The sequence below is a fragment of the Enhydra lutris genome, unplaced genomic scaffold, assembly GCF_002288905.1.
Source record: "Enhydra lutris kenyoni isolate GAN:26980312 unplaced genomic scaffold, ASM228890v2 scaffoldscaffold4, whole genome shotgun sequence".
In the NCBI taxonomy this organism is placed as follows: Eukaryota; Metazoa; Chordata; class Mammalia; order Carnivora; family Mustelidae; genus Enhydra; species Enhydra lutris.
This window is the reverse complement of record NW_019154088.1, coordinates 28688861-28716837: the sequence shown is the minus strand read 5'-3', so window position 1 is coordinate 28716837 and position 27977 is coordinate 28688861. Positions and strand designations below refer to the sequence as shown.

The following is a 27977-nucleotide window of genomic DNA, read 5'->3' as shown; positions in this document are numbered from 1 at the left end:
ATGAAAAAGAAACATCTGGTTGTAAAATTATCTGTTCATCCTCTGATAACTTCAGATATTTATGAACTAAAATTTTTTTAAAAAGGAAAGATAAATTCTTGAAATAAGTATTTTTTAGGGCTTCCAATTGATATGTTGTAGGATTGCCTAACCCTCTTAAGCCCTGACTCTAGGATTCCAGGCTTATCTTCATGGATGCAAAACAATTTTTTAGATTTGCTTAGCCCTGGGGCAGAGTCTGATGTGGTCATGGAAGAAGGGAGTGATGACAATGACAGTGAAAGGAACAGTGGGCTCATGGATGACATGGAAGAGGCAATGGTTCAAGATGCTGAGGTGGTGATGGCAGAGTGCCAGAATGACAGTGGGGAAATGCAGGACCCAGACCCAGACCCAGAGGACTCCAACAGAACCATCAGGTGGGAGCTGCACTCCTGGTCTCACTCCAGCAGGGGAATTTCCTCTTTAAGAGTCTTTGCTATTTTTATCTGTTGGAGAAGAAATTTAAAGTGTGTGCTTGATTTGTTTATGAATGCGCTGTGAACTGTAGAGGAAAGCCAGTGGAGTTAGGAGGTCTGGATGGCCCTAGAGAGGTATAGGTTTGCATCCTTTCCTAGCTGCCTCTTTCTGTGATTTCTTTTCTTTTGCATGTGAAAGTTACTCATATCTGCCAGCCACAGGTTTACTGCTAAATTAATGATCAGTCATAGCTCATTGTGTGGACCTGCAAAGATCAGGGGCCAACCTCAGTGGACACTATCTATCTTATAGTTGGCCCCTTATACAAATATCACATATGTCTACATCTTACTGTTCTGTATTTTATTTCAGAAGTATGTGAAATTTTATACTTGGGATTTAATCATCTATCCTTCTTGATTACTAGATGAACCCCATTTTTGATATGAGGGATCAGTACACTATGGCCAATGAGGCTGCTGCCTGCTTTGTAATAAAGTTTATTGAAACATAGGCATGACCATTCATATTGTCTGTGGCTGCTTGTGCACCTCAGTGGCAGAGTTAAGTCTTCTGCAGAACTTAAAAATGTTTACACCTGGTCCTTTGCAGAAAAAGTTTCCCAGCCTCTGATTTATGTTATAAAATGTATTCAGACTTTGGTGTCCATTTTACAAATGCCATATTTATTGGCAAACTGAAATTGTTCATGGATAGAGCAATAAAGTAGTTGGAGTTTTTCCATTTAATAGCATAAGAAATATACTGGAAAATATTAGTCTTATGACAGAACTGTCTCTTGAAGGTGTACATTTCTGTAGTTTCCAAGTGGGGGAATATTGGAGAAGGCGCTTGCATATATGCACAGTGGTTAGGGAAGAAAATAGGAAGAGACAGAAGGGAAAGGCAAAGAGATAAAGGATCAGCATAATTCTATGAACAATAGTTATTTAAGAGAGTTTAAATAGCAGATTCTACTTTTTATGAAACTATCCAGACTCAAATTCATGTTCTGTGATATTATGCACATGATTAATATTTTGCCTGTAGTCTGTGATAATAAGCAAATAAACTTTTTATGTGTATTCCGAATACTGTGGTCTCAGTACACTAAGACGGTAATTTATCTGGTGTTTCCCTGCAAACTGAACACCATGTGGTTCAACCTAAAAACTAAGGTGATTATTATCCTCCCTTGGGATTTTTAAGGAGTACATGTGAAGTGCCTGTCACTTAGAGTAATCCAGATTCTGAACCATGGTGTTCTGACAATGCATTTCACCAAAAATGGGATCTGAATGTTTTTTGACTTTCACTCTGAAATAGCTGAAAAAAGGTTTTATGCAGCAAAGGATCTGTATCTAAAAACATTTCTCTCCCAAAATATTTTGACTTTTCAAGTCCATCAACAAGCAACAATATCCCGCTCATGAGAGTCGTGCAGTCTGTCAAACACACGAAGAGGAAAAGCAGCACAGTATTGAAAGAAGGGTGGATGGTCCACTACACCAGCAAGGACACCCTGGTAAGATCTACAGCCCACAGCTGACTTGTGGCTCCCTAGCTTTCATTAGAAGAATTGCTAATGCCTTGTCAAGACCGCGGGAGACTTGAGTTACCGGGAGCAAAGCTCTGTTTGGGCATGGCGGAGGATCAGGTAGAACACATTAACAGTCTCTAGGTGTCGATGTAGTTGAGCAAGCAACTGAGTTAGAAGAAATTGTAGACAGCAATCTCAGAGAAACAAAGTCATTCACCTCTGTTACTTGAGATGATCTCCAAACAACTTGAATGTCTGCCTGTCATTTTATAGCAGTCCTGGAAATGACAGCATGTGCTTTCAGAATGCTCCTTTGTGATTCAGAATTAAAAAAAAAAAAAAAATGTGTGTGTGTGTGTGTGTGTGTGTGTGTGTGTGTGTGTGTGTGTGTGTTTTCTCCCCATCCCCTGATCTAGCTGGTATTTTGTGGATGTTTTCTGTGACAGTCACAACTACAGAGGTCCTAGTGGGTTCTTAGCTGACTACTATGGAGAAAGAAAGAAAGAAAGGGAGAGAAGGAAGGAAGGAAAGAAGGAAGGAAAGAAAGAAAGAGAAGGAAGGAAGGAAAGAAGGAAGAAAAGAAAGAAAGAATGAAGGAAGGAAAGAAAAGAAGGAAGGAAGGAAGGAAGGAAAGAGAAAGATAGATTACTCAAAGATAGTTAACTTTGAGAGCTTATGTCTTCATGAATGTTTCTACTCAAAAAGAAGAACTAAAGTTTTGTCTAAGAGAAATAATAATGAAGTGTGAGGAAAGTGGAAGATTAGAATTGGTGTTATGAATTAGACTTCCAGAAACTTGAGAAATAATTCAAATTCTAACGTATTTATCTGTGTTCTCAGAAATACTTAGATACGTGATTTTACTTCAATCATTAGACATGGTTTTCTACTATTTGGTTCTATTTGATCAGATGAATTCCTCTCTTCCTTCTCAAGAAGAGTGAAAATATTGCCATTTTGATAATAAATATAGTGAAATGCAAGATGAAACAATGTCCAGAAGTTAGGAACTAATATACTCTTTCTCCAAATAGCCCAGTGTTTTGGGTGCTAACTATTTTTCTGTAGCTGGGCATTGAAAATACTACTGAGTGGTATAATTGTATTGAGGTTGTGCTTTCTTGTATTTTTTAAACTCAAAATTGATGGGGAAAAGTCTCATCTTTTTCTCTGTTTTTTAAACGAGTTATATTAAAATCTAGCTTTTGGTTCTACCACATTTCAGAAGCACAAGTGTGCATACACACACACACACACACACACACAGCTGTGTTTACCATTCACTGTTATATGTTAAGAGTCTATAAAACACTATAAAATTATCCTTATGAGCCCTTACGTTACACTTATTTTTGAAGGGAGAGGCTAACCTTTATAGCCTTGAACTGTGTTTATGGCATGCTTTTCCAGCTTTTCCTTGGTGTCTCTAAGGCAGTAGTCAGTGTGACAGCCTCTTTCCAGATCATTCAGCTTTCCTGTGAGTTCATAAACCCAGACCAGGCCCCTGTCAACTTAGGCAGGATCAGATGCTATGGGAATGGATGTTTCTGACATCACTATTCTTGATTTTTCCACATAATCTATTTACCTTCTACTCTACTTTCTATGTGTAGACCAACTCTGACATTTGAAGCCCCAGAGAAGAAACTGTTGACGTGCAAAATTATTTTCTTCCTCAGTGAAAGTGCTCCTTTTTTATTGTGTAAATTTAGAGTGCCTGGCATTAAGGTAACATTGCCTTCAAGTAAAAAGAGAGGTTATCTTCTGTTATGTTTCCCCTTTCCTCCAAGAGCCCACGATTTGTAGGATGTTGGTAACTGACATTTTGAAAGAATAGTGCATGTAATTTGCAACAATTCTTGAACAGTTCTGGTGCTTTCCCTGCAAAGGGTGGATTGCTTAAGCAGATAGTAAGGTTCCTTTACCCTTCATTTCTGTTTACCCAAAATAGAGTGATGCGATAAAAAAGTTAATGTAACTTTCACGATTATTTTAGCACTCAGGAAATCCAGACCACCTTGTATTTTTAATACAAGATTATACATATATATGTTATTACCATGAAAGCTTTCACAAATTGTCACCAACATTAAGAAATGCATTCTCCACTGTAAAATATGGCTTCGGTCACCACTAAGCAAGGGCACACTTTTTTTTTCCCTGCCATATAGCAACTCTTTTCACTGTTATGAAAAGGTGTTGATTAGCTTTTATTTATGCTATATATATTTAGGATATCCAGCTGAGTGAGGAGGCAAACTCATTTATTTGGCACGCTTGGCAGGCAGTTCAAGGGATGTAGAATCAGAACTGTAGCAGAACAGCACTGAACAATCAAGTCTCCAAACACCCTAACCTCCCTGTACTCAGTGAAGTACAGGGCATGGAAACATGATTGTTCCTCTATGAATTCCATTGCCCAGCGGTCTTCAGATGTGTATCGTTTACCCAACAACTGGTCTGTGCGGGAAATTCCCTCACTCCTTGTGTGAGATGTAGTGTGCTCATCTAAATGGTGTTGAGAGAAGTTGATCGTTTCTTTTTGCTTCAGAAAGTGGTCGGCCTCAGGGGTGCCTGGGTGGCTCAGTGGGTTAAGCCTCTGCCTTCGGCTCAGGTCATGATCTTGGGGTCCTGGGATCGAGCCCCGCATCAGGCTCCCTATTCAGCGGGTATCCTGCTTCCCCCTCTCTCTCTGCCTACTTGTGCTCTCTGTCTCTGTCAAATAAATAAATAGAATCTTTAAAAAAAAAAAAAAAAAAAAAGAAAAAGAAAGAAAGAAAGTGGTCAGCCTCAGACTGCACCTTCCCGGTGATGTTTTACTGGCAGCAACTAGGGGTAAGGTTAGATAATCATTTCAAAGAGAGACTAAGGAGGTATCAGAGTATGTAAAAGAAATCTCCAAGTTGTCTCAACATAGTCATTCATGGCAGGAGTTACGTCAGGGTCGACACGAAATACTTATTCTTCGGGAAGCCTCTTTCCTGAATGACTGCCTTTGCCTCCACCATGGGGGTGGTTTCTCTTTTCTTCGAACCTTCATATATATGGGCACTTAATCTATGCAAGATGGCATTTCAGAAGTTGGTGATACAGTGATGAACAAAACCATCAAGATGCTCTCCTCATGGCTCTTACATTATATTGAAAGGAAACGGCAAAAATCCAATATCCAAGTGGGTGAATAAGACAGTCGTAGGCTGCAGTAATAAATCTGAAGGAGACAGGATGGCGTGCCAGAGAGTAATAGAGTGTGAATGCGGAGTGAACAGTGGGCTGGGTGGTCTGGAGATCTCTTGGAGAAAGTGACATGTGAGCTGAAATCTGAAGAATAAAGCAGAACCCGGTATGCAGAGAGAAGGGAAGAGCACATATTGTGATTGTTGATAGTAAGTTATCTTGTATCCAGAATTCTACTGGATTTAAGGTTATCGGGCACAGAGACTTATTTACTGGTCTTTCTCTGTCCTGCAGCATCTGAATTCGGCTTTCAGGTAAGATTTGCCCCAGGACGCCTGGGTGGCTCAGTGGGTTAAACCGCTGCCTTCAGTTCAGGTCATGATCTCAGGGTCCTGGGATTGAGTCCCGCATCAGGCTCTCTTCTCAGCAGGGAACCTGCTTCCCTCTCTCTCTCTGCCTGTCTCTCTGCCTACTTGTAATCTCTCTCTGTCAAATAAATAAATAACATCTTTAAAAAAAAAAAAAAGATTTGCCCCAGGAAACACTTGTTCAATTAAACAGATCAATCATGTTGGCAGGAGAAGAGAACTATCATAAGGCGCTATTCCGCACAGTTCTTTGAATGATAGTCCAAAATGCTAGATCTTAAAACTTTTGAAATAAAGGATTAATGTTTGGTTGGATGTTTTCACACAGCTGTGCTCATATCTTTTAAGTATAACAGCACCTGAGTAGGAAAGTAGGCAGACAACTGAGTGATGCTCATATAATAGAAGCTGTTTATTCATCTAGTCATTCTGTTCAAGAAAACATGCGTGACTCAGATGCTCTCCTCTGAGCACAGACAAGCTGGTTGAAAGTCTCTCCTCTAGGTCAAGGTTAAGAGATTCACAATATTTTCACACTGCATTTTGGCATGTGTAGAACCTGTTATTACTTAATTATTCTCACTCTTCCCCTCCCCCCAAGAATTCTTCCATCATGACTTAAGTGAAGGGAAGAAAATACTTTCCGCTTTCACATTGGCATTAAAACCAGGGGATGTGAGAGCTGGGAGGGGCTAAGGAAGAGGAATCACTGTTATTACCTGGCATAGGACCACCTGAATTCAGAGTTCCGCTACCAACAGGCTGTGTGATTTGGGCCAGATGATGTGACCTCCCTGAGATTCAGTTTTCTTATTTGTAAAAAATGGGGTCATAACACTAGTGGGCATGAAGTTTAAATAAATTAGTAAATTTGAAGTGCTATGAAAAGAGCTTGGCACATATAAAGTTTAAAGAAAGTGTTTTATGTCATTATCCAGTTCACAGATCTGGGAATCTCCATGGACCAGGTTTATTCCCCAAGTGAATTGACAGGCACAGTGAAATTTTTCCAGGGTTGCCAACATTTAGAAATAGAGTTATTTCATAAAACAACTAGATTTTTTTTGTTTTGTTTTGAAAAACTGAGAGGCCTGACAACACTAGGCCACATGCTCACATGGCAGCTATCAGCAGTGTATGAACAGTGGCCATTCCTTTTATTCTGAACCTTCCTCCAATTTTCCAGAGTCTCCACTACTCCCTATTGCATCCCTGATACTGATACTGATAAAATTCTCTATTGCAACCTACAAGTATTTGAATTTACTGTCCTTCTCTTTCTAGAGCAGAAGAGTTCTGACAGATTTTGTATTTGTGTTGGATATGCAAGTAGGAGTGAGGAACAGGCAGATAAGTACAGAGAGCAGTTGCAATGAAAAACATTCCTTAGCCAATTGTATTCTCTTAAAATTGAAATCCTGTAAAGCAAATACGTCAAAGTTACAACCCATATAATACTACATTTAAAAAGAGGCCTGGGGTGCCTGGGTGGCTCAGTCAGTTAAAGCATCTGTCTCTGGCTTAGGTTATAATCTAAGGGTCCTAGGATCGAGCCCCACATTGGGCTCCCTGGCTCAGTGGGGAGCCTGCTTCTCCCTCTCCCCCTCTCTCTCTCTGCCTGTCCCCCGTTCTTTCTTTCTCTCTCTCTCTCTCTCTCTCAAATTAAAAAAAAAAAAACAAAAAAAAACTTTTTTTTAAAAAGAGTCTTATATGATAGTGTGTATTTGAATTTCTCTATTGAAATGTCACATCTATTATTTCCATGCAGTTACTTCTTGAAAACATTATTTCCATTCAGTTCAAGCAGTGTTTTTGTTTATCATGTACTGGGCACTTCTTCCATTAACAGAGGACAAATATGATTAAGACACTGTCCTTCTCCTAAGATCTATTAGGATCTATTGCCTAATGATTGAGACAAGTCCAAAAAGGATGTCACCATGTATGCTAAAGCATTCTCTACTTTTCTGTTCTCTTTAAGTCAAGGGGTGTTTATGTCACCCCAAATCTATTCCCAATATGAGGCTTTGAAGTGAATTTTAGTTAATATAAATATATTAACACTGCAGAAATTTTCATTTGAACCAGGCATTTTGTAAAGTGAGGTTTATCTTCCAAAATCTTATGTCTAATTTTTACATCATTGGCAATCAGCAAACGACATGGAAAGGCAACTCTTCCCCCTCTGTTTTCTAGCTTTACTAATGCAGAGAATTCATTTTCAACTGCGAAGTGGAATATACCTTGTTGGGAAATGGTTTCAGAGTCCTGTTAAATGTTAAAGACGGGCTGGCAGTTGGAGTTTCCATAATGTAATCTAAGCAATCATTTCCTGGGAAGGTTCCAAACTTGCTGAGTCATTAATTTAGCATACCAGGTTAAAAAACAAGTTCAGTCTGTAGAGAAGTGGGGTATGTTATCTATGTGAGTAGGTGTTCAGTGCATGTAGTTTTAATTTTGGCTGTAATTGCAAACGAATACTGTTAGCATAAGAATACTACAGATACTTTACAACGCTATAGACTTAAAAATTAATCTCTGCAATCTTTATTTCATCTCTAATCCTGGCTTTAAAAATCAGCTTTCATAATTTTTCTGTTCTCATATTCTCTCTGGTCTGTGATGTGATACATCTTACACTGAGAACAGAGAAGAAATCTTTACACTTTGCATCAGGTACAATTTGCCAAATCACATTGTTTATACACAGGCATCCCAATACCATACTTCACAGTTGTGTCAAATCTCCCAAAAGTTGTGCACCTGTAACTTGATCTAAACTCTTCACAGGAAGGGAACAATTCATAATACCACTGGCTAATGTAGAAATGTAGAAATTTTTAGAAGTACATTCTCTCCTGCATGTGCTTGCCATAATTATAGAGAAGGGAATTTGAGATCTGCTCTGTGAGTTTTGAGCCAGTTTTTGCTCGGAACATAATAATGAAGCAGAATGAAACACAATGTAGCTGTTCCCTTTCCAGAGCGTTTCCACTTTCCTCACTATTCCCATAAAAAACAATCATTCTTCAGGTTGCTCAGGTTCACCCAATCCATGGTGGCAAGCTGGAACAGCAAGTAACAGTGGAAGATAATTGAAGCAGCATTTAGTTACCCAGTAAAACCTCCACTAGTGTTGATTAGTAAAGAAGACTTTTCCCTTTATCAGAGTTTACTTTAAAGAAAGATCTTATGGGGCAGATCTGGAGGCTCTGTCGTTAAGCATCTGACTCTTGATCTCAGTTTCATGAGTTCAAGCCCTGCGTTTGGCCCCATCTGGGCATGGAGCCTACTTTTAAAAAAAAAAACAAAAAAGAGAGAAAAAAGGAAGATCTTAAAGGACTGTGCACATGATAATTATACAAATAAATAAAAAGATAAAATGAAGTAAGTTAAGGAAGAAATGAGACAAGACTGTTTCTCTTTGTTTTGTATGACAGTGTGTCAGCAGGCACAAAAGCCTGGTTCTTTGACTCACCGCTAAGTCTAATTTCATGTTGAAGTTATTTTAAAGACTAAGCTAGTTGGATTTAGATCAGTGAGATTTTGTTAAGGATCTGTTTTTTTTTTTTAACATTACCAATTTCTAAATTTTGCCTACTCTGTAACTTGATACAACAAACAAAACAAAACAGTGTAATTATGGCTTTCTGGTGCACATACCTTCAAATAAAACTTCACACAATTGAAATTACTTTTTTTGGCTTAAAGTGGTAACTGAATATTAATTATTAAGGGAAAATGTATCACTGATTCTGAAAATCCTTAGGAATATTTGGTTTGTGTTCACATCATGAGAAGCGGTTTTAAAGGGATGATTGGCAGGATTACAGAAAAGTTGGTTCTTTAACATTTACATAAACAATGGTGAATGTGTATTACAGGGCATTGCCTCATTTCTTAGACTTTTGTTTGTTTTACAGTTTGTTGTATATCAGTGAAGGCCTTGTTTTGCATTTTGATTGAAGAATGGATAAATATAAGCACTTACAGAGTTATCAAATAATAACCCAGTCTTCTTTTCTTCGTCTTAGCTTCTAAGATTTGCATCCTCATAAGGGAAAGCACATTCCCGTGTCTGTGTGTGTGTGTGTTTGTGTGTACTCCAGAAACCTAGACTATAATTCTGCAAACAAAATTTCCAAAGCCTTTCCCATTCTTCCATTCCCAGAGAGTGTGTTGTCTAGTAAAATTAGACAACACAAGCTCGTTCCAGCAGTAAATCAGTTCCCACATAAGTCACCATGCATGCAGCCCAACTCAAGATTTTAAAGCTTTACTTTTTAATTTAGAAAATAGGCCACATTGAAATTAAGTAATGTATTTGGAACTATAAGAAAGGTAATGATACATATTTCTGGTTGTGATGCTAGCTGATTTTAATTTTAAAATGTCATGAATGCCAGGAGGGCATTCTTTATTAATGCTATTAAAACCTTAAATTGCTATTAAATTTTAAGTGCTGTTGAAGTCTTAATTTCTGACACTATAAATTACAGAATTTTTGAGTTGTTTTTCTGTGCCAAGCACACATGCAACTGTGTGAATCTCACCATTGCCTGAATGTGTGTATAATATAGTCTCTGGGCTACAGTGACAGCTAACTTCTCTTCTATAAACTCACATAACATTTTAAAATTCCGGATGCAATCCTGCCTTGAAGGTGATAAAGGAAATGACTTGTAGTTTAAGGCAGTGTTTATATGAATGTTACCGTGTTGGCTAAGAAGAAGACATTTCAATTTATCAGATTGCCTCTTGCTTTTCTGAGTGACTTTGCTCCACAGTAAATAGTCCTTTGTGAAATGGGTTCTGTTACCATAGCCTAGAATTAGGTGTCTTAAATTAAGGAAAATAGTTGAAGAGTGATTTGGTCAACTTTTCATAGGATTTTCCAAATCTGAGAACATTTTAAAATGTGATATCAGATCAACTTTTATTCGAGTGTTGAAACTTTCCAACTATGGAAAAATATCAATTTTCATTTTAGTCTATACTTAAAACTGGCCCGTTAACTACAGTTACTAAAGAAGGACGCATAAAACTGAGACCTAACCCTGTGGATTTAATTATTTTTCACTTCCATTGAAGATATTTATTCGGTATATTCGTGTTCATGATTCTGGTCTGGCAAACCTTTGGCCTATCATTATAAGCTCCTTAAACTTCTCTGTAAGAGTTGAACCTTTCCAGAGTAATTATCCTTTGTAGTTTTCTTTTATAGGATTGTAATTATAAATTAACCCTATGTAGAACTTCATCTCAAATTTCTTTTTATTGCAGCTAGTAAATCTGCAAATCAAAATACCCCCATTTGGTAACAAATGGTGCTACCTTTTGGTGCTGATAGGCATTGAAGTGGGTGAAAATTTTACATACATATGATTTTTTTCTCATCTTGTTAGTAACCATTCCAAATCAGAAGCTGAGTAAGGTAATAATATAAGGGCTCTGGAGGCAAACAAATGGAAGTTCATGTTCTGGCATTTAACTCAAAAGAATATATTTAAATTTTATGGGCTTAGATACTTTGACTTTAGATAATAAAGCCTATCTTGTAAGGTGCCTCGCACAATGATAGCTGAGGGTAGGAGTTTAATAAATGAGATCTGTAAGTCTTATAACTATTAAAAAGTTAACTCAGTTTCTCTTTTATTCTGATAATTCTTAAGTACATTTCCATGATATCAAGAGCTACATGAAATTGCCCAAAAACATAGAAACACAGTTAATTTTAATTCATTTAAGTAAAAAAAAGAAAAAAAAAAAAACCTATGTACTGGGCTGATTAAATAATTTTAAAATGAAACACAAGAGTGCACAGATGTGTAATTATAACCAAACACCCATATTTGTGTGTCTTGTATAGTCCACTAGTTGCTTCGTTTTTAATTATAAAATGATAGTATAATTTCAACCCTTAACTTTCTTTTGTTGAGGAATAATACCAAACCACATTTATTTTTTCTTTGAGGAACTTCAGAGGAACTGTAAGCACTTTTCTAATGATGTCGTATGCAGAATTCCTTGCCTTTTTTTTTTTAATTTGGCTTGATCATTTAATTCATAATTGCCTTTGCTGTATTTTTTTTTTAAAGATTTTATTTATTTATTTGACAGAGAGAGATCACAAGTAGGCGGAGAGGCAGGCAGAGAGAGAGAGAGGAGGAAGCAGGCTCCCTGCCAAGCTGAGAGCCCGATGCGGGGCTCGATCCCAGGACCCTGAGATCATAACCTGAGCCGAAGGCAGAGGCTTAACCCACTGAGCTGAAGGCAGAGGCTTAACCCACTGAGCCACCCAGGCACCCCTTCCTTGCCTTTTTTTAACCATCTGCATGTCATACCTCAGAAAACATCAATGAAATAACATGTGCAGTGGGGTAAAGGACCATTGTGTGTTTGTTTTCAACTTTATACTTCTATATTACATCTAATTGTTACTTTTTAAAAGCCCCAAATTTGAAAGTCCTGGAAATCAGGTTCAAATATTCTGAGCTCTAATTCTCTTCTTTTTAGACTATAAAAATAAGGTAAGTCAGATGAGAAATAGAAGGGGTATTAAATTATATTAAATAACAGAAACACGGCTTTAGTTTATTTCTCTTATTTCCTTATGGACCCCACCACTAAGCAGTAAAACAAAACAATTAAAAAAATAAACATATATATATATATATATATATCTGTATGTTTATATGTATGTATAAATCAAGTCACCTCTTACATCTTATTATCCTTTATTGTATTACAAACATAGCAAAAGTCACCATCTGAGTCCTTTATTGGTCGGGAGAAGAGGTCGAATTCTCAGTCATACATTGGACGACCAATTCAGCTCGACAAGATTTTGATGTCTAAGGTGAAAGTGCCACACACGTTCGTCATTCACTCATACACCCGGCCCACCGTGTGCCAGTACTGCAAGAAGCTGCTCAGGGGCCTCTTTCGGCAGGGCCTCCAGTGCAAAGGTGAGGAGGATTTTGTCCCCCCTGGACATTTGTCGCCAGCCACACGTTGATCTAGAAAGTAGTCCTCATCCATTTGAAGTCACTGTTCTTTTACTTAGTCCACAACTTCTCCTTCTGACAAGTGCTTGGTTTTTGTTTCCTTCTACATCATTACGATCAGATTGCAGATTCAACTGTCACAAACGTTGTGCCTCCAAAGTGCCCAACAACTGCCTTGGTGAAGTGACCATTAATGGAGGTAAGCGAAAGATCAACCGTCACATCTGTGCTTCTCCCCTGTTCAAGAGTGTGTCCATAATGACTTGGTGTGATTTTTTTTTTTTTTCCTGTTCATATACATGTGACCCGGCCCAAAGTAAATTATGGGCTCAGTTTTTTCCTATTTTACATTAGAAAAGAGCTCGTCATTGAGTTTTGATAGAAACCAAAGAGCTTTGCTTGATTTTTATGCAGTGCACAGCCAGTAGTGAAGACTTAGATGTCCAGAATTTCTTTCTCAGCTTTCTTCTTAATACTCCTTTCCTAGTTTGTTCAGAAGTGTAGAAAATGTTGGAATGCCTGCAAGTTATAGCTCTCGGTCTCTTTTCTCCATCCTTCTCATTCCAAGCACTGGGATAAAGATTAATTTATCTTTCCTGTCAAGGGAGGGAAGAATAAGAGACTGACCCATCAAGAAATAATCACCCACTTCCTTCTTCTACCCAGTTAATTCCATTATATGTATGCTTATTAATTTGAATCTTCAATAATAATAAAAAGAACTTTAATTCAATTAAAAATATATATTGTTTTTTATAGTTGGGAATATTCTTTTGGGAAAACTCTAAACTGTAAAAATTAACACTGAAGGACTCCTAAGAAAAATACAATGTCCTAAAGGAACAACTGATGTTTTCTTCCCAAGTAGTATTCCTAATAGAGTCTTTAGCAAAATATTTGATTTAGTACCCCAGGCTAACTTTTTCTAGAGATGGTAGACTGCTTTATACCTTCAGTTTAATACCAGTTTTGTGATTCCTCTGAGGGAAAAAAAAATGGTGGACAGAAGGCCAGAGAAACAAATATTTTTATTGCTAAAACTATGAAGAATAAAGGGTTATCTTTACTCTAGAACTTTCTTCTCTAGAAGAAATATGTACCTAGAAGAAGAGGGGAAATCTCTCAAGGAAAGCATTTCTTTACCAGTTCCTGCCTTGGAGATTCATGGATTAGCTGCCAAAATGGAAAGCTTGGCAGTTTTCCTACTTTCTGTGGCATGTGGAATTGACTTTGTTCAGGCCCAGGAAATGTCAGTATGTTCTTGATAACTGGAACTAAGGGGAAATAGTGCAGTTTTTTATATTGTTGATTACTTTGAAATTGCATTTTCCCACACAGTTAGAAAAATCTGGTAAAAATGTGAATTTCTCAGACTTAGCAGGCTGAGGTCCCTGATCCATTTTCCAGTTTTAAAATAAGGACTCTGCATTAGTAAGTACAGTCAACACTTGAACAACTTGGGGCTTGGGGTTAGCTACCCAGCGCCTCCCCTCCAGGCAGCTGAAAATCTGACTGTTAGCTTTTGGGGCCCCAAAAACTTGACTGTTAACAGCCGACTATTGACCAGAAGCCTATTAGTGACATAGAAGATTAACACACATTTTGTATTTACATGTATTCTATAATATATTCTGACAATAAAGTAAGCTAGAGAAAAGAGTTATTTAAATCGTAAGTAAGAAAATATACACTTACAGTACTGTATTGATCGAAAAAAAATATTTGTATAAGTGGACCCACATGGTTCAAATCCATGTTGTTCAAGGGCCAACAGCAATTATAATTGATTGCATTACCACCAAATGCTTGATGACAGATTCAATATTACTTAACATATCAAATATCTTAAGTATTTAAAAATTGCTGCTTATGTGACCAATTTGATATATTGGAATCCATGACTTAAAAAGTTACTGGAATAGCAAGAATCAATGACCCCGACTTTTCTTGCATGTGAAAGTTTCTCTCATCTTCCCATGTATCCCTTTTTTCCCACCAAGGCTATGCTACTGAAATAGACCAGTTTCCTCCTCACTCATTCCTGATATCACTTTGCTTCCTAGAACTTTGCTTCTATCCTGCACTTGGCTTCCTGCCATGGCTATCCATGTCTTTTCATGTTTTTAGGCTTAGGGGCATGAAAAAGAAACATCTGGTTGTAAAATTATCTGTTCATCCTCTGATAACTTCAGATATTTATGAACTAAAATTTTTTTAAAAAGGAAAGATAAATTCTTGAAATAAGTATTTTTTAGGGCTTCCAATTGATATGTTGTAGGATTGCCTAACCCTCTTAAGCCCTGACTCTAGGATTCCAGGCTTATCTTCATGGATGCAAAACAATTTTTTAGATTTGCTTAGCCCTGGGGCAGAGTCTGATGTGGTCATGGAAGAAGGGAGTGATGACAATGACAGTGAAAGGAACAGTGGGCTCATGGATGACATGGAAGAGGCAATGGTTCAAGATGCTGAGGTGGTGATGGCAGAGTGCCAGAATGACAGTGGGGAAATGCAGGACCCAGACCCAGACCCAGAGGACTCCAACAGAACCATCAGGTGGGAGCTGCACTCCTGGTCTCACTCCAGCAGGGGAATTTCCTCTTTAAGAGTCTTTGCTATTTTTATCTGTTGGAGAAGAAATTTAAAGTGTGTGCTTGATTTGTTTATGAATGCGCTGTGAACTGTAGAGGAAAGCCAGTGGAGTTAGGAGGTCTGGATGGCCCTAGAGAGGTATAGGTTTGCATCCTTTCCTAGCTGCCTCTTTCTGTGATTTCTTTTCTTTTGCATGTGAAAGTTACTCATATCTGCCAGCCACAGGTTTACTGCTAAATTAATGATCAGTCATAGCTCATTGTGTGGACCTGCAAAGATCAGGGGCCAACCTCAGTGGACACTATCTATCTTATAGTTGGCCCCTTATACAAATATCACATATGTCTACATCTTACTGTTCTGTATTTTATTTCAGAAGTATGTGAAATTTTATACTTGGGATTTAATCATCTATCCTTCTTGATTACTAGATGAACCCCATTTTTGATATGAGGGATCAGTACACTATGGCCAATGAGGCTGCTGCCTGCTTTGTAATAAAGTTTATTGAAACATAGGCATGACCATTCATATTGTCTGTGGCTGCTTGTGCACCTCAGTGGCAGAGTTAAGTCTTCTGCAGAACTTAAAAATGTTTACACCTGGTCCTTTGCAGAAAAAGTTTCCCAGCCTCTGATTTATGTTATAAAATGTATTCAGACTTTGGTGTCCATTTTACAAATGCCATATTTATTGGCAAACTGAAATTGTTCATGGATAGAGCAATAAAGTAGTTGGAGTTTTTCCATTTAATAGCATAAGAAATATACTGGAAAATATTAGTCTTATGACAGAACTGTCTCTTGAAGGTGTACATTTCTGTAGTTTCCAAGTGGGGGAATATTGGAGAAGGCGCTTGCATATATGCACAGTGGTTAGGGAAGAAAATAGGAAGAGACAGAAGGGAAAGGCAAAGAGATAAAGGATCAGCATAATTCTATGAACAATAGTTATTTAAGAGAGTTTAAATAGCAGATTCTACTTTTTATGAAACTATCCAGACTCAAATTCATGTTCTGTGATATTATGCACATGATTAATATTTTGCCTGTAGTCTGTGATAATAAGCAAATAAACTTTTTATGTGTATTCCGAATACTGTGGTCTCAGTACACTAAGACGGTAATTTATCTGGTGTTTCCCTGCAAACTGAACACCATGTGGTTCAACCTAAAAACTAAGGTGATTATTATCCTCCCTTGGGATTTTTAAGGAGTACATGTGAAGTGCCTGTCACTTAGAGTAATCCAGATTCTGAACCATGGTGTTCTGACAATGCATTTCACCAAAAATGGGATCTGAATGTTTTTTGACTTTCACTCTGAAATAGCTGAAAAAAGGTTTTATGCAGCAAAGGATCTGTATCTAAAAACATTTCTCTCCCAAAATATTTTGACTTTTCAAGTCCATCAACAAGCAACAATATCCCGCTCATGAGAGTCGTGCAGTCTGTCAAACACACGAAGAGGAAAAGCAGCACAGTATTGAAAGAAGGGTGGATGGTCCACTACACCAGCAAGGACACCCTGGTAAGATCTACAGCCCACAGCTGACTTGTGGCTCCCTAGCTTTCATTAGAAGAATTGCTAATGCCTTGTCAAGACCGCGGGAGACTTGAGTTACCGGGAGCAAAGCTCTGTTTGGGCATGGCGGAGGATCAGGTAGAACACATTAACAGTCTCTAGGTGTCGATGTAGTTGAGCAAGCAACTGAGTTAGAAGAAATTGTAGACAGCAATCTCAGAGAAACAAAGTCATTCACCTCTGTTACTTGAGATGATCTCCAAACAACTTGAATGTCTGCCTGTCATTTTATAGCAGTCCTGGAAATGACAGCATGTGCTTTCAGAATGCTCCTTTGTGATTCAGAATTAAAAAAAAAAAAAAAAAACTACTACATTTTAGGGAGAGAAAAAACAATGATAACTGTTAATATAATTTTAAATCCCTAAGTGTTCACCTAAAAACTGACCTGTTCGGGAATACAGTAGTCCTGTATTTTATTCGATAAAAGACATATATTTTAATTTTTTAAATGTAGCCTGGGGTGTTCACTACTCCAGATTTTTCTAATAGGTGATGAATGAGATTGTGCATGTGTGTAAGAGAGAAAAAAAAAATCATCGTTTTTGTTGAACTTACTGACATTTGGTGATAAGCATCTTTCTCAGTTACTGGTATTGTTTTCCTCCTCACCTCCTATCTATAGGATCCCCAACATTTCTTTAGAAACATAGACACCCATAACCTAATTACTCTATCTATAATAACAGTGTTCTCTGCTGGAGAGAGATTTACATGACTTACTATAGGATCCAGTTGAATATCATCTTCTAGTTCTTCCTAGACATGGCATACATACAGTATTTAAAGCATATCTAATATATTTGACTGGTCTAAGATTAGTTGTGGTTGAGACCAAGAATACTGCTAGGGCTTCCTATTCTAAAAAGATGAGTACACATAAACAAACACACACACACACATAGACACAGACAGACACACACACACACACATACATACACACACACCCTAAAATTATGGAGCATATGCCTAGACTGAAAAAACCTCATCATCAAATCATGAAAGTTTAGATCTGTAGTGGACTTAAGAGAACGTAGAGCTTGATGCCTTCCCCTGACTTTGTTATGTTGATGTCATGGAGTCAGACTTGACATCCAACAAAATATTTTTTAGTTCTTCTGTAAAATTCAGAATTCTTCCATTTCTAATGGAGGCCAGAATACTTGACTAGATAAACATGGTATTCCCTATGTTCTGAAATAATGAGTATACATAAATTCTACATCTCTTATATCTAACCTTTTTTTATTATATTAAGAACTAGAAGTTCACCTTTAGTTCTGCATGCAGTCAAATAAATTTTAAAATAGAAATATTTTAAATTAGAAATGTACCTGAGTGGAGTAGTAGGTTAAGCATGCTATTCTGAGTTTTGGCTTAGGTGATCTCAGGGTCAGGAGATCAAGCTCTTTGGGCTCTTCATTCTCCATCAGTTTCTCTCTGCCCCTACACTCTGCATGCTTGCTCTCTCTCAAATAAATACGTCTTTAAGAAACCAGAAATATTGGGGGGAGCCTGGATGGCTCAGAGGTTTAAGCCTCTGCCTTCAGCTCAGGTCATGATCTCAGGGCCCTGGGATCGAGCCCCGCATCAGGCTCTCTGCTCAGTAGGGAGCCTGCTTCTCCCTCTCTCTGCCTCCTCATGATTTCTGTCAAATAAATAAATAAAATCTTTTAAAAAAGAAAGAAAGAAAGAAAGAAAGAAAGAAAGAAACCAGAAATATTTACTATGCATGCACTAAGTGCCAGGTACTACACTGAGTGCAAATATATTACCTCCTTTATTACTCCTAACTCTCTGATGTAGAAGTGGAAGCAGAAACTTATCACACAGTTGCTAAATAGTCATCTTCTAGAGTCTAAAATTCAGTGTGAGTCTTCCTGGTCTAGAGCCCGTGAGCTTCCCACCATCAGATCTTATGTCTCCATTGGGAAAATGTTTTGGTTTTATCATTCTTGGGTATTTTTTTTAATCCTGGGTATTTAAAAAAATTTTAAAAGATCCTAAATCTCACTTCTGTTTCAGCGGAAACGGCACTATTGGAGATTGGATAGCAAATGTATTACCCTCTTTCAGAATGACACCGGAAGTAGGTACTACAAGGTAAGGATGGCTTTTGCCTTGACTGAAGTCTCCTGCTTCCTCTTGTCTTTTTGGGAATGTAGGATGTTAGGAATACAAAATACGTCTAACAGATGTGACTGTTTTGTGCTTGTTGCAGATTTTTTTTTCTGTAGTTTATATACTTGGGGAGAATCCAGTTGTGACCCCAAGTTAGTCGTCTGTGAATTTCAAATTTCCCTGAGGAGTGCTTCTGGCTCCACGGAATGGTGGTGGAGAAGAGGAAGTTTAATAGAGTTTGTTAGATATGTGTATCTTAACTAGAAAATTCAAGGTCCAGCAGATTAGCTACAAGAAAATTCTTGAAATCTACTACATCCAGCTTTTTTGTTCATCTGTAGTCTTGCAGCACATTCCGCAGGGGGTTAAGAAACATGGTATGATATCTCCATGCATTGCCAATATGCATAAGGAATACTTTCCTTTAGAGAAAAATTTGGCAGGAGTTTCCATTTTGTCTCTCTATGTGAAATAATACAGATGTCACATAATGTATCACCCAGTAAAACACGGTTCCAGAAGAAGTTCATAGTGAAAACAGTATATACTCACTCCTTCACAATTAATGCAGCCTCAGCCATAGCTGACGTGACTCACAGTGTCTACACAACTCTAACAGAAAAAGGAAACCTCATTAAATTTTAAATGAAAAACTTTACTTTAAAAGTTATTATTTCTTAGTCACTCCATACCTCTGGGTAGACAATGTGGTGATTAATTTTTTTTATTAACAAAATTGTCTTAAAAGCAACTGCTTTTAAAACCAATCTCTGTGGTCTACCTCACTAAAACCATTCATTTGGCTATATTATTATATTAGCATCTATTGAATCAAATTATATGATTCATTTTCAGGGCCTAAAAGGATAGTTAAAGCTTAGCAGCAGCCATGCATATCCAAATGCATTTCAAAAGTGTTGTGATTCTATCTCAAAGTTATAAAAATTAATCATTTGTATTCTTAGATCTTGATGTAGGTTCAAAATCATCATTCCTATTTGTACTTTTTCTTGCCACATGAATAGTAAAAAAGGCCCTTGAATTTTTCTGGCAAGAGGAGATGATAAAGTTTCCCCTAGTAAAGGTATTTTTGAAATTTGCTTAACAGTATTCTGTGTTTAATAAAACTGCTTTATAAGAATGATGGCTATTTGTAATGTCATTTGTCACATGTGCCTAGCATGAATTTTATTTGAACGTTTATAGACTTTTGATAAACTGCAGTTAGTACACTCTTTCTTCCACAGGAAATTCCTTTATCAGAAATTTTATCGCTGGAACCAGCAAAACCTTCAGCTTTAATTCCTAATGGGGCCAATCCTCATTGTTTTGAGATCACTACAGCCAATGTAGTGTATTATGTGGGAGAAAATGTGGTCAATCCTTCCAGCCCACCACCAAATAGCAGTGTCCTTACCAGTGGCGTTGGTGCAGATGTGGCCAGGATGTGGGAGATGGCGATCCAGCATGCCCTCATGCCCGTCATTCCCAAGGGCTCGACTGTAGGTTCGGGAACCAACTCGCACAGTGAGTCTGCTCTAGTTTCATGTCTGTAGGACAGTTGAAGAGAGCCTCTTTGGGGCTGACTTAGTTTATTGGAGAACATAGGGTTTCTTATGTAGAAGCTGCCCACCTACTAAGGTATTTCATTAAATTATCCTAGGTTTTTGTTTTCTTTATTTTATATGAACAATTTAACAAATTCATGTTTGAACATTGAACAAATTCATGTAAACCCTATATCTTAGGTGATAGCAGAAACCTAGAGCTATTGGTCATAAGAGAACAAGTAATCTAGTCGGCTTTTGTTTGATCTGGAATGTCTTGTTCTTTGCAAATCTGAGTTAACATGTTCCCTCAAAACCCCCTAACATGGTACTCTGCAGAGTACTTGAAAATACTTGATAATTGTATCCTAGGAAGAAATCTCTGTTAGTAAATTAGTAGAATGAAACAGATTTTACCAAAATGCAACCGTAATCAAGTGTTGAGGATGAATTTTAAAAAGGTATTTTAAAGGAATATCTATGTAAAAATGTTTAATTTTTATATTTCATAATGGCTCTTAATAATGAAGCCTATGAGGGGAAAAACCTGTTTTTCATATCTCAGTAAGTTATTTGGTGATTGATTACAACTTTTTAATTGATGTATAAACCAATATATGTATTAATAAGTTATATATGTTTATTTGGGTGCTATACATTTTATGTGAGGTCTTTATTTTAATACCTAAAACAACCCTGGCAGGTGGACGTTAATGATTTTGCTGTGTTACAGGTGAGGAAATCAGGACCTAGAGAGATTAAGTTGTCTCAGCTTTACCAGAGTTGTGAAGCAGTAGTCAGCATTTAACCCAAAGCTTCAGGACTCCAGACTCTAAACTGACAAAATATTATTTTTCAAAGACAAGCACAGAGTAAATCTGTAATTATAAAAGGAAAGAAAGGTTCCAATGAATATTTTCCTAGAAACATTTAATTGCTGTGATTTAAAAATAGCCCTGCAACTTGATTAGTAAACATCTATCTGGTCGCTTTGCTGTTACTTCTCTTACTTCTTTTGTGTATTTTTTAACATATATTTCCAGGAGATATTTCTGTGAGTATTTCGGTATCAAATTGCCAGATTCAAGAAAATGTGGTGAGTATGTACCTACTTATATAAAACTTGGTAATGTGATTCTTTATTGGAAAATAAGAGTATCCCAAAGTACATGTTTATTTATCTAACATTTTAATTTTCAGTATTTTCTAGAAAGTAAAGTAGGGTCTATTAGGAAATTTTTCTTCCATAAGATTTTAGAAACATTACATTATGTAGATTTTTTAAGTGATTTTCTATATCATGTAGTGTGGAGAGCTAAATACCTATTATTCATCTCAGATAAACAATTATAATGCAGTGACTGATTTTTCCCACATTTGCCCACCTCAATATTAGAATTTTAATGGTTGATATAACACAATACCAAACAAAATAAATTCTTTGAGCTGCACAAGTAGCTTAAATATACCCTTATTCTTGTTCTTCGATTGCTACCTAGGACTACTATCTTATGACAGGGAGTTGCAAATGCTTTTAGAGTCACTCGTGCGTATCAAGACCTCCGAAAACTGCATAAATCATCAGATTTTATGGGTCCATATTCCAACACCCTAGTCGGCTGTGCCCCATAACTCCATCCTTTCAACTCAGTTTTTGAAAATTATAGACATAAGATAATGTATTATATTTTGTCATGGCAGGGAGCCAAAATATAATAGAGCCTTTCCTATCCTGTCCTTTGACGCAGACCTTTTGCTCTATTTTCCCTGCTATACCTATGACCAAAAGCAAAACATTTATACACTTACTTTCCCTGATGTGAGTTTACTTTTTAAAGACTAAAATCCATGAAACTCTATTCATCACTAGTTATAGCTTTGCATCCTTTGCTAATGGCATAAAGTAAACTGAAAACCAAAGCCAAAATGAAGAGAATTAGGAAAACCTCGTAGTGAAGGTTAGTTGTGGTCTTATGCTGTTAATCTTGAAATATATTTGTAAACACTTGCATTCCTGTTGCTCTTGCTCAGCCAGAGAAGACTTTGGGAAATGAAGTTTAATCTGTAAGCCTCTTGGTAAATTCTAGATACCTGTCAGGTCATTCCATCCTGTTGAGCCACTGTTAATCCACTCAAAATTTGGAGTGGGCCATTGAGCCATATGATTTTTCATATGGAACAGCTGGTACTCAAAATACTGGACAGTATTAATTTGTTTTCTTGTCTCCAGACGACCTTGAATTCACCCCCTGGTTACTCTGAAGGGGTAACAAAATAGAGACAGTTGGGAGTTGTTTTATAGGAAGGGGAACAAAGGGAAAGATAAGAGTGGGTAGAAGATGAAGAGGGTAGGATTTGATGTTAAAGGACTCACTTTCTGAAAGGACAAAGACTAAGGACGGGCAGAAAATTCAGTATGCTAGAATAGGAATATATGAAGTGAAAAGTATTATTTGTGTTTTCATGAGTGTAATCATCAAATCAGAGGCTGTGAGACATTGAAACCTAATGCTTTCTTTAGCAATTATTATTTCAAAGAGAAAAGACTAGATATTTGGATCCTTTGGCCTCCAAAAGTAGTAAAAAATAATAAAAATAGCTACCTCACAGACAAGAGTGTCACAATGGATTGCCATTCCTTTGTGGTTTCTCCAACTCACAGTGATTCAGCCCCTTGCATTTAATTCACCTGGGGATGAATGGTTGATAAAGAAGCATCCTACCATCCTAGCCATAAAGAGTGAAGTGATTGGAATCAGGACTCACACAGACATGTGACGGGGACCTATGATTATTTCACCTGAAATTTCTAAATAACCATCCCCACTAGCAAATCCTTTTTTGAATACTTAGAGTAAGTAGCCTAGTATAGTTTCAAGTCTTATTTCTCTCCACTAAAACATATTTGACTGAACATTGCAAAACCTCTGCTGCTTAAGAACCAAATAGTTTGCAAAAACATCACACTATTTAATTAATTGAAGAATGTGCTTTGATTTCTGTAGTGAAGCTGTACATTTCATCTAGCATTTACAATCTTATGGTTTACCTTAAAATATCTATTAATAGTAGTAATATATATAATAGAATTATGCAATTTATCAGGGCTATTGTTTTGTGCCACTTCATCTTTATTTTTCATTGGACTTGCACCTATAGGACATCAGCACAGTATATCAGATTTTTCCTGATGAAGTACTGGGTTCTGGACAATTTGGGATTGTTTATGGAGGTAGGTTAGTTCACTAGTATTTTTATTAACTTGGAATTTTAGCTACTTGTATTTAACAGTAATATCTCCAAGAAAAAAAAGACAAGACCTGTGTATATATATTTTTGTATGTATATCTTTCCATGTTTTACCTTTTCAGAAATTTCTCTTGAGATAGTCACTATATGAAAAACTCGGTATTTCTGTCTTGTAAGAGAAGTTTTTCTACTCCTAAAAAACTTCTTTTGCTTAACTACTGACAAAGTCTATACATAATACTGATTAAATATTAGCTTATTTAGACAAAATATTGAGAAGCAAGGAAGTCATAATTCATAAAGAAATTAGTTCCATTTTCTTTTAGCATATATAATCAGAACTCTACAGAAATCCATTCACATAACTAGAGGAATAATCTTTTAATTCTAATATCCATGAGAATGTATTTCATTAAGCTTGTCATTTTTTAAATTTTTGAAATGAAATAATAAATTTTTACCCTTTTCCTTATTGTCAAGCTATCTGGTGAAATTATTATTAACCCTCTGCTATTACAGATTCTAACCAGTTCAGTTACATTTTTCAAGTCTTTAAGAAACATTTAATATTTATGCTTTATCTCTACTATAAACTGACCCCACAATTTTCAGTTCCTGGGTATAACCAGTTAAAAAAATTATCTTTTTTGTGAGGTGGGAGGTTTCTGAAATAATCACAGTGTCTCACTCAATATTATTTCTGTTAGTATAATATGTGCTTTTTTAGTTAAAAACTGATTAAGTTATATTCTGTTCTAAAAAGTGATTTGCGCTGTACTTGACTGGCCCAGTCAGTTGAGCATGCAACTCTTGATCTTGGGATGGTGACTCTGAGAACTACACTGGGTATGGAGTTCACATTAAAGAAATTAAAAAATAAATAATTTTGATTCTTATAAAATGCTGAAATGATATTTTTTGATGGAAAACCCACCAATGAGTCGGCAGACACTATGGTTTTTGTTAATGCATATCAGTGTAACAATGCTGTACAGTGTAATCACTGTTTGCAAAAAAAAAAAAAAAAGTCATGCGATATATAGAACATAGTAAATAGGGACACCTGGGTGGCTCAGTCGGTTAAGTGTCTACCTTCGGCTCAGGTCATGATCCCAGGGTCCCGGGATCAAGCCCCACGTCAGGCTTGCTGCTCAGCAGGGAGCCTGCTGCTCCCTCTGCCTGCGGCTGCTCCCCCTGCTTGTGCTCTCATGCTCTCTCTGACAAATAAAATCTTAAAAAAAAAAAAAAAAGAATGTAGTAAATATATATAACTGCACATCGTGTAGGGCTGAGAAATGAGGTCAGAGGGACCAGCAGGTGCCAGATAATTTGTAATACCCAATACTGAAGGAGCAGGCCCAGCAAAAGGCCTCCACAAGGAAACTGAAAAGTGAAGATCAGACAGGTAGGCGATGAAGTAGTTGAGAACTGCCATCAAAAGAGAGGTCAAGTACTCTATATCACGACAGAGGAGTGGAGGCAAAAGAAGCTCTGACCCTTGAAGAGAGTAAAGAATAAAATGACTGAGTAGGAATAGAGATGGCATGCAGTATGTCAAAGAGTAAGTGATGTTGAGGAAGTAGAGAATGGGAAAACAGGACAATCTGGTAGTAAAGGAAAGAGGAGTCAGAGGAAAGTCAGCAAGAGTCTGGAAGGAGTCAGAAGGAAGAGAGAGAGAGTGGAGAATAGGGGGAAATTAGATTTACAATAAATGTTGATATAATGGAATTTCAGGTTAGTTTGTATATGAAAAAAACTTGAGTAATTAGGTCATTTTCATACTTATTTAACACTACTATATTCTAAAGATTTTATTTATTTATTTATTTGAGAGAGAGAAACAGAGAGAGAGCAAGGAGACTGATGTGGGACTCAATCCCAATGCGGGACTCAATCCCAGGATTCCAGGATCATGACCTGAGCCAAAGGCAGTCTCTTAACCAACTGAACCACCCAGGCGCCCCAACACTGCTATATTTTGTACTAATACAGTGTAGTAGGATAGGAGTCAAGAGCTTGAGGGTGCCTTATAGATTCCCTGAAGGTTTGTTGTGAGGCTTCAGTGGGATGTAATTTATCTAAAAGACCTGTCTTTGTGGTGACAGTGATGATGATGAAGGTTTTTTGAGTTTCTATTATTATCTGGGCACTGAGTGCACTCAAGTATCTTAACTCACCTAATGCTCACAACAACCCTACCACTGAAGATGAGGAACCTAAAACTCAGGGTCACCAAGCTAGTAAGTGAGAGCCAAGACTTTTTCTTCTTTCCTTTATGACATGCATTAGTTTATCAGGACTTTAAAATTATAATTTCTTAAGGAGAGCATTTTGCTGGAGGTATAAGATTGTGTGTATTAAGTAGCTTGATATCCTGTTTCTAAAACATATGGTTTTGTAAGAAAATATCAGGCTGTTGATATGTATAGCTTTTAATGTCCCACTTTTGTGTTCTAAACTGTGGCTAATTTTATAGTACATATTTGATTTAGAATAATGGAGCTAAGAAATGAAATCTTGATGGATATAAGTCAATGCTCATTAGAAATCCTAATGTATTCAATGAAACATTTTTGTATTTCCCAAAATTGTCCTTGTAAATTCTGGTGGTCTTTAATATAGGTGATATTTAATAACATTATGCTAATATCTTTCCCTTTCTATTTTAAAGGAAAGCATCGTAAAACAGGAAGAGATGTAGCTATTAAAATCATTGACAAATTAAGATTTCCAACCAAACAAGAAAGCCAGCTTCGTAATGAGGTTGCAATTTTACAGGTACTTCTTTGTTTTTCATTTGGAGTCTCTAAAACATTCCCTCAACTTGCACAGAATAAAGAAAAGTTCTCCAGATATCTGTGGTGTAGATTTTTTGGATACACTTTAAAATAACTGGAAAGGCAGCTCGAACATCAAACTATTGCCTGGGTAGTATCTCTCCTAAGTCTGGGCAGCAGTTCTTTTTTATGTACTTAATTCTGGGTTTTAATATATTATTAATGCTCATTAAATTGGTAATGTTTCAGCATTTGCTCATGGGGGACATGCTGAGACCATTTTGTTTTACATTATAAATGACCTTGCCTTCATAAACATCCCTCCTTTATGCTGTGATAATTACATGAATTCAGTATGTAACTGTCAGCATATCAGGTAAATGAGTCGTGTATGCCTGAGAATCTGATCGTCTTGGTATTATTAATGTCCTTTTTGTCTCTCACTGTAAGCCTTTCCCTTAATACTGAGCATGTTACTTAACTCCTTTCATTAACAGTAATCCCCTTTTCAAGCCAGAATATGTTAGTCAAGGTTATTATGCGGTATATATAATTTTTGTAACCATTAAAACTTTTTCCACAGACCAAACGGAAATTGAGCAACTGTTTGCTCAATGTGGTCGACCTAGCTATTCAGCCTAGACAATTAGGCCATTGATAAATGCCCATATTTTATATAACCACCGTAATTCTCTACTTGTTGTGCAAGCTGGTCATAATTTTTAATTCATAGCTTTATTGAGTAATTTTCATTTGAACATGGCCAACAAAGCAAAACAGATTGCATTTCTTCACTTACTGTTTCATTGAACTGCCATTTATTGAGTTTCATACAATAAAAAATGGAGAAAGATGCAGTTTCTGCCCTAAAGGAGCTCATGTGCACAGACAACCAAAAATAATGCCTGTTTTACATAGAAAAATAACACAGAATTTTCTGGGACTCAGAATTTCTTAAAGATGGTGTTTTTGTGCTTTTGGACAACTGTGTAACACAGAGAGCTACCACAGTGTTCTCTGTTTTCCTGGGAAAGATGATAACCAGGCTCTGAAGGTGCCACTTTCATACATTCATAGTGTAGTGCTTGCTAATCGGTTACCAAAAAAGATTTTTTAGAAAATTCTTAACTTGGCAACATTGAGCTGTAAATGACATCTGAAAACTTAGTAAATGACATCTTGCCAAACCTGGCCCCTGCTCTCCCAGTCTCCACTCCCAAGTGGTGTCCTGAAGGCAGATCCTTTGCAACATACCAACCTCCAGACTGCCATATGTACAGAGGCATTTGTTCTTGCTAACCAGTCGTGAGAGAGAGAAGCTTCCTGGTTAACATGGCTCTGTCATTCTACCTGTTTTTGCAGTGGCATAGAGTGATTGGATAGATGTTGGAGGTCTAATTCTCTGTGTCTAAGCCCTGTAATTGGCTCTCCCAAGCCTGTCAGTTGGTATCAGCTGAGAACTCTATAGTGAGGTAGAAAAATAAGATATGCCTGAGCCTAAACTGCCTCCCAGTTCCTCTTCTAAAAGAATAGGTGCAATCAGCAACTCAGGTACAA

The 27977-nt window shown here is 37.0% G+C and overlaps 1 protein-coding gene across 2 annotated transcripts in view; it reads left to right on the top strand.

Annotated features, from left to right (window-relative positions):
• The window catches only part of LOC111161440 (protein kinase D1), a 347754-nt gene that overhangs the window by 278405 nt on the left and 41372 nt on the right, over window positions 1-27977 (top strand). For both annotated transcript variants that reach the window (XM_022525099.1, XM_022525090.1), the window contains 7 exons: window positions 215-419; window positions 1861-1984; window positions 18752-18829; window positions 20095-20374; window positions 21438-21490; window positions 23554-23626; window positions 26315-26421. In XM_022525099.1, the coding sequence (XP_022380807.1) occupies window positions 215-419; window positions 1861-1984; window positions 18752-18829; window positions 20095-20374; window positions 21438-21490; window positions 23554-23626; window positions 26315-26421 (920 nt within the window). The remainder of the gene's footprint in view (window positions 1-214; window positions 420-1860; window positions 1985-18751; window positions 18830-20094; window positions 20375-21437; window positions 21491-23553; window positions 23627-26314; window positions 26422-27977) is intronic.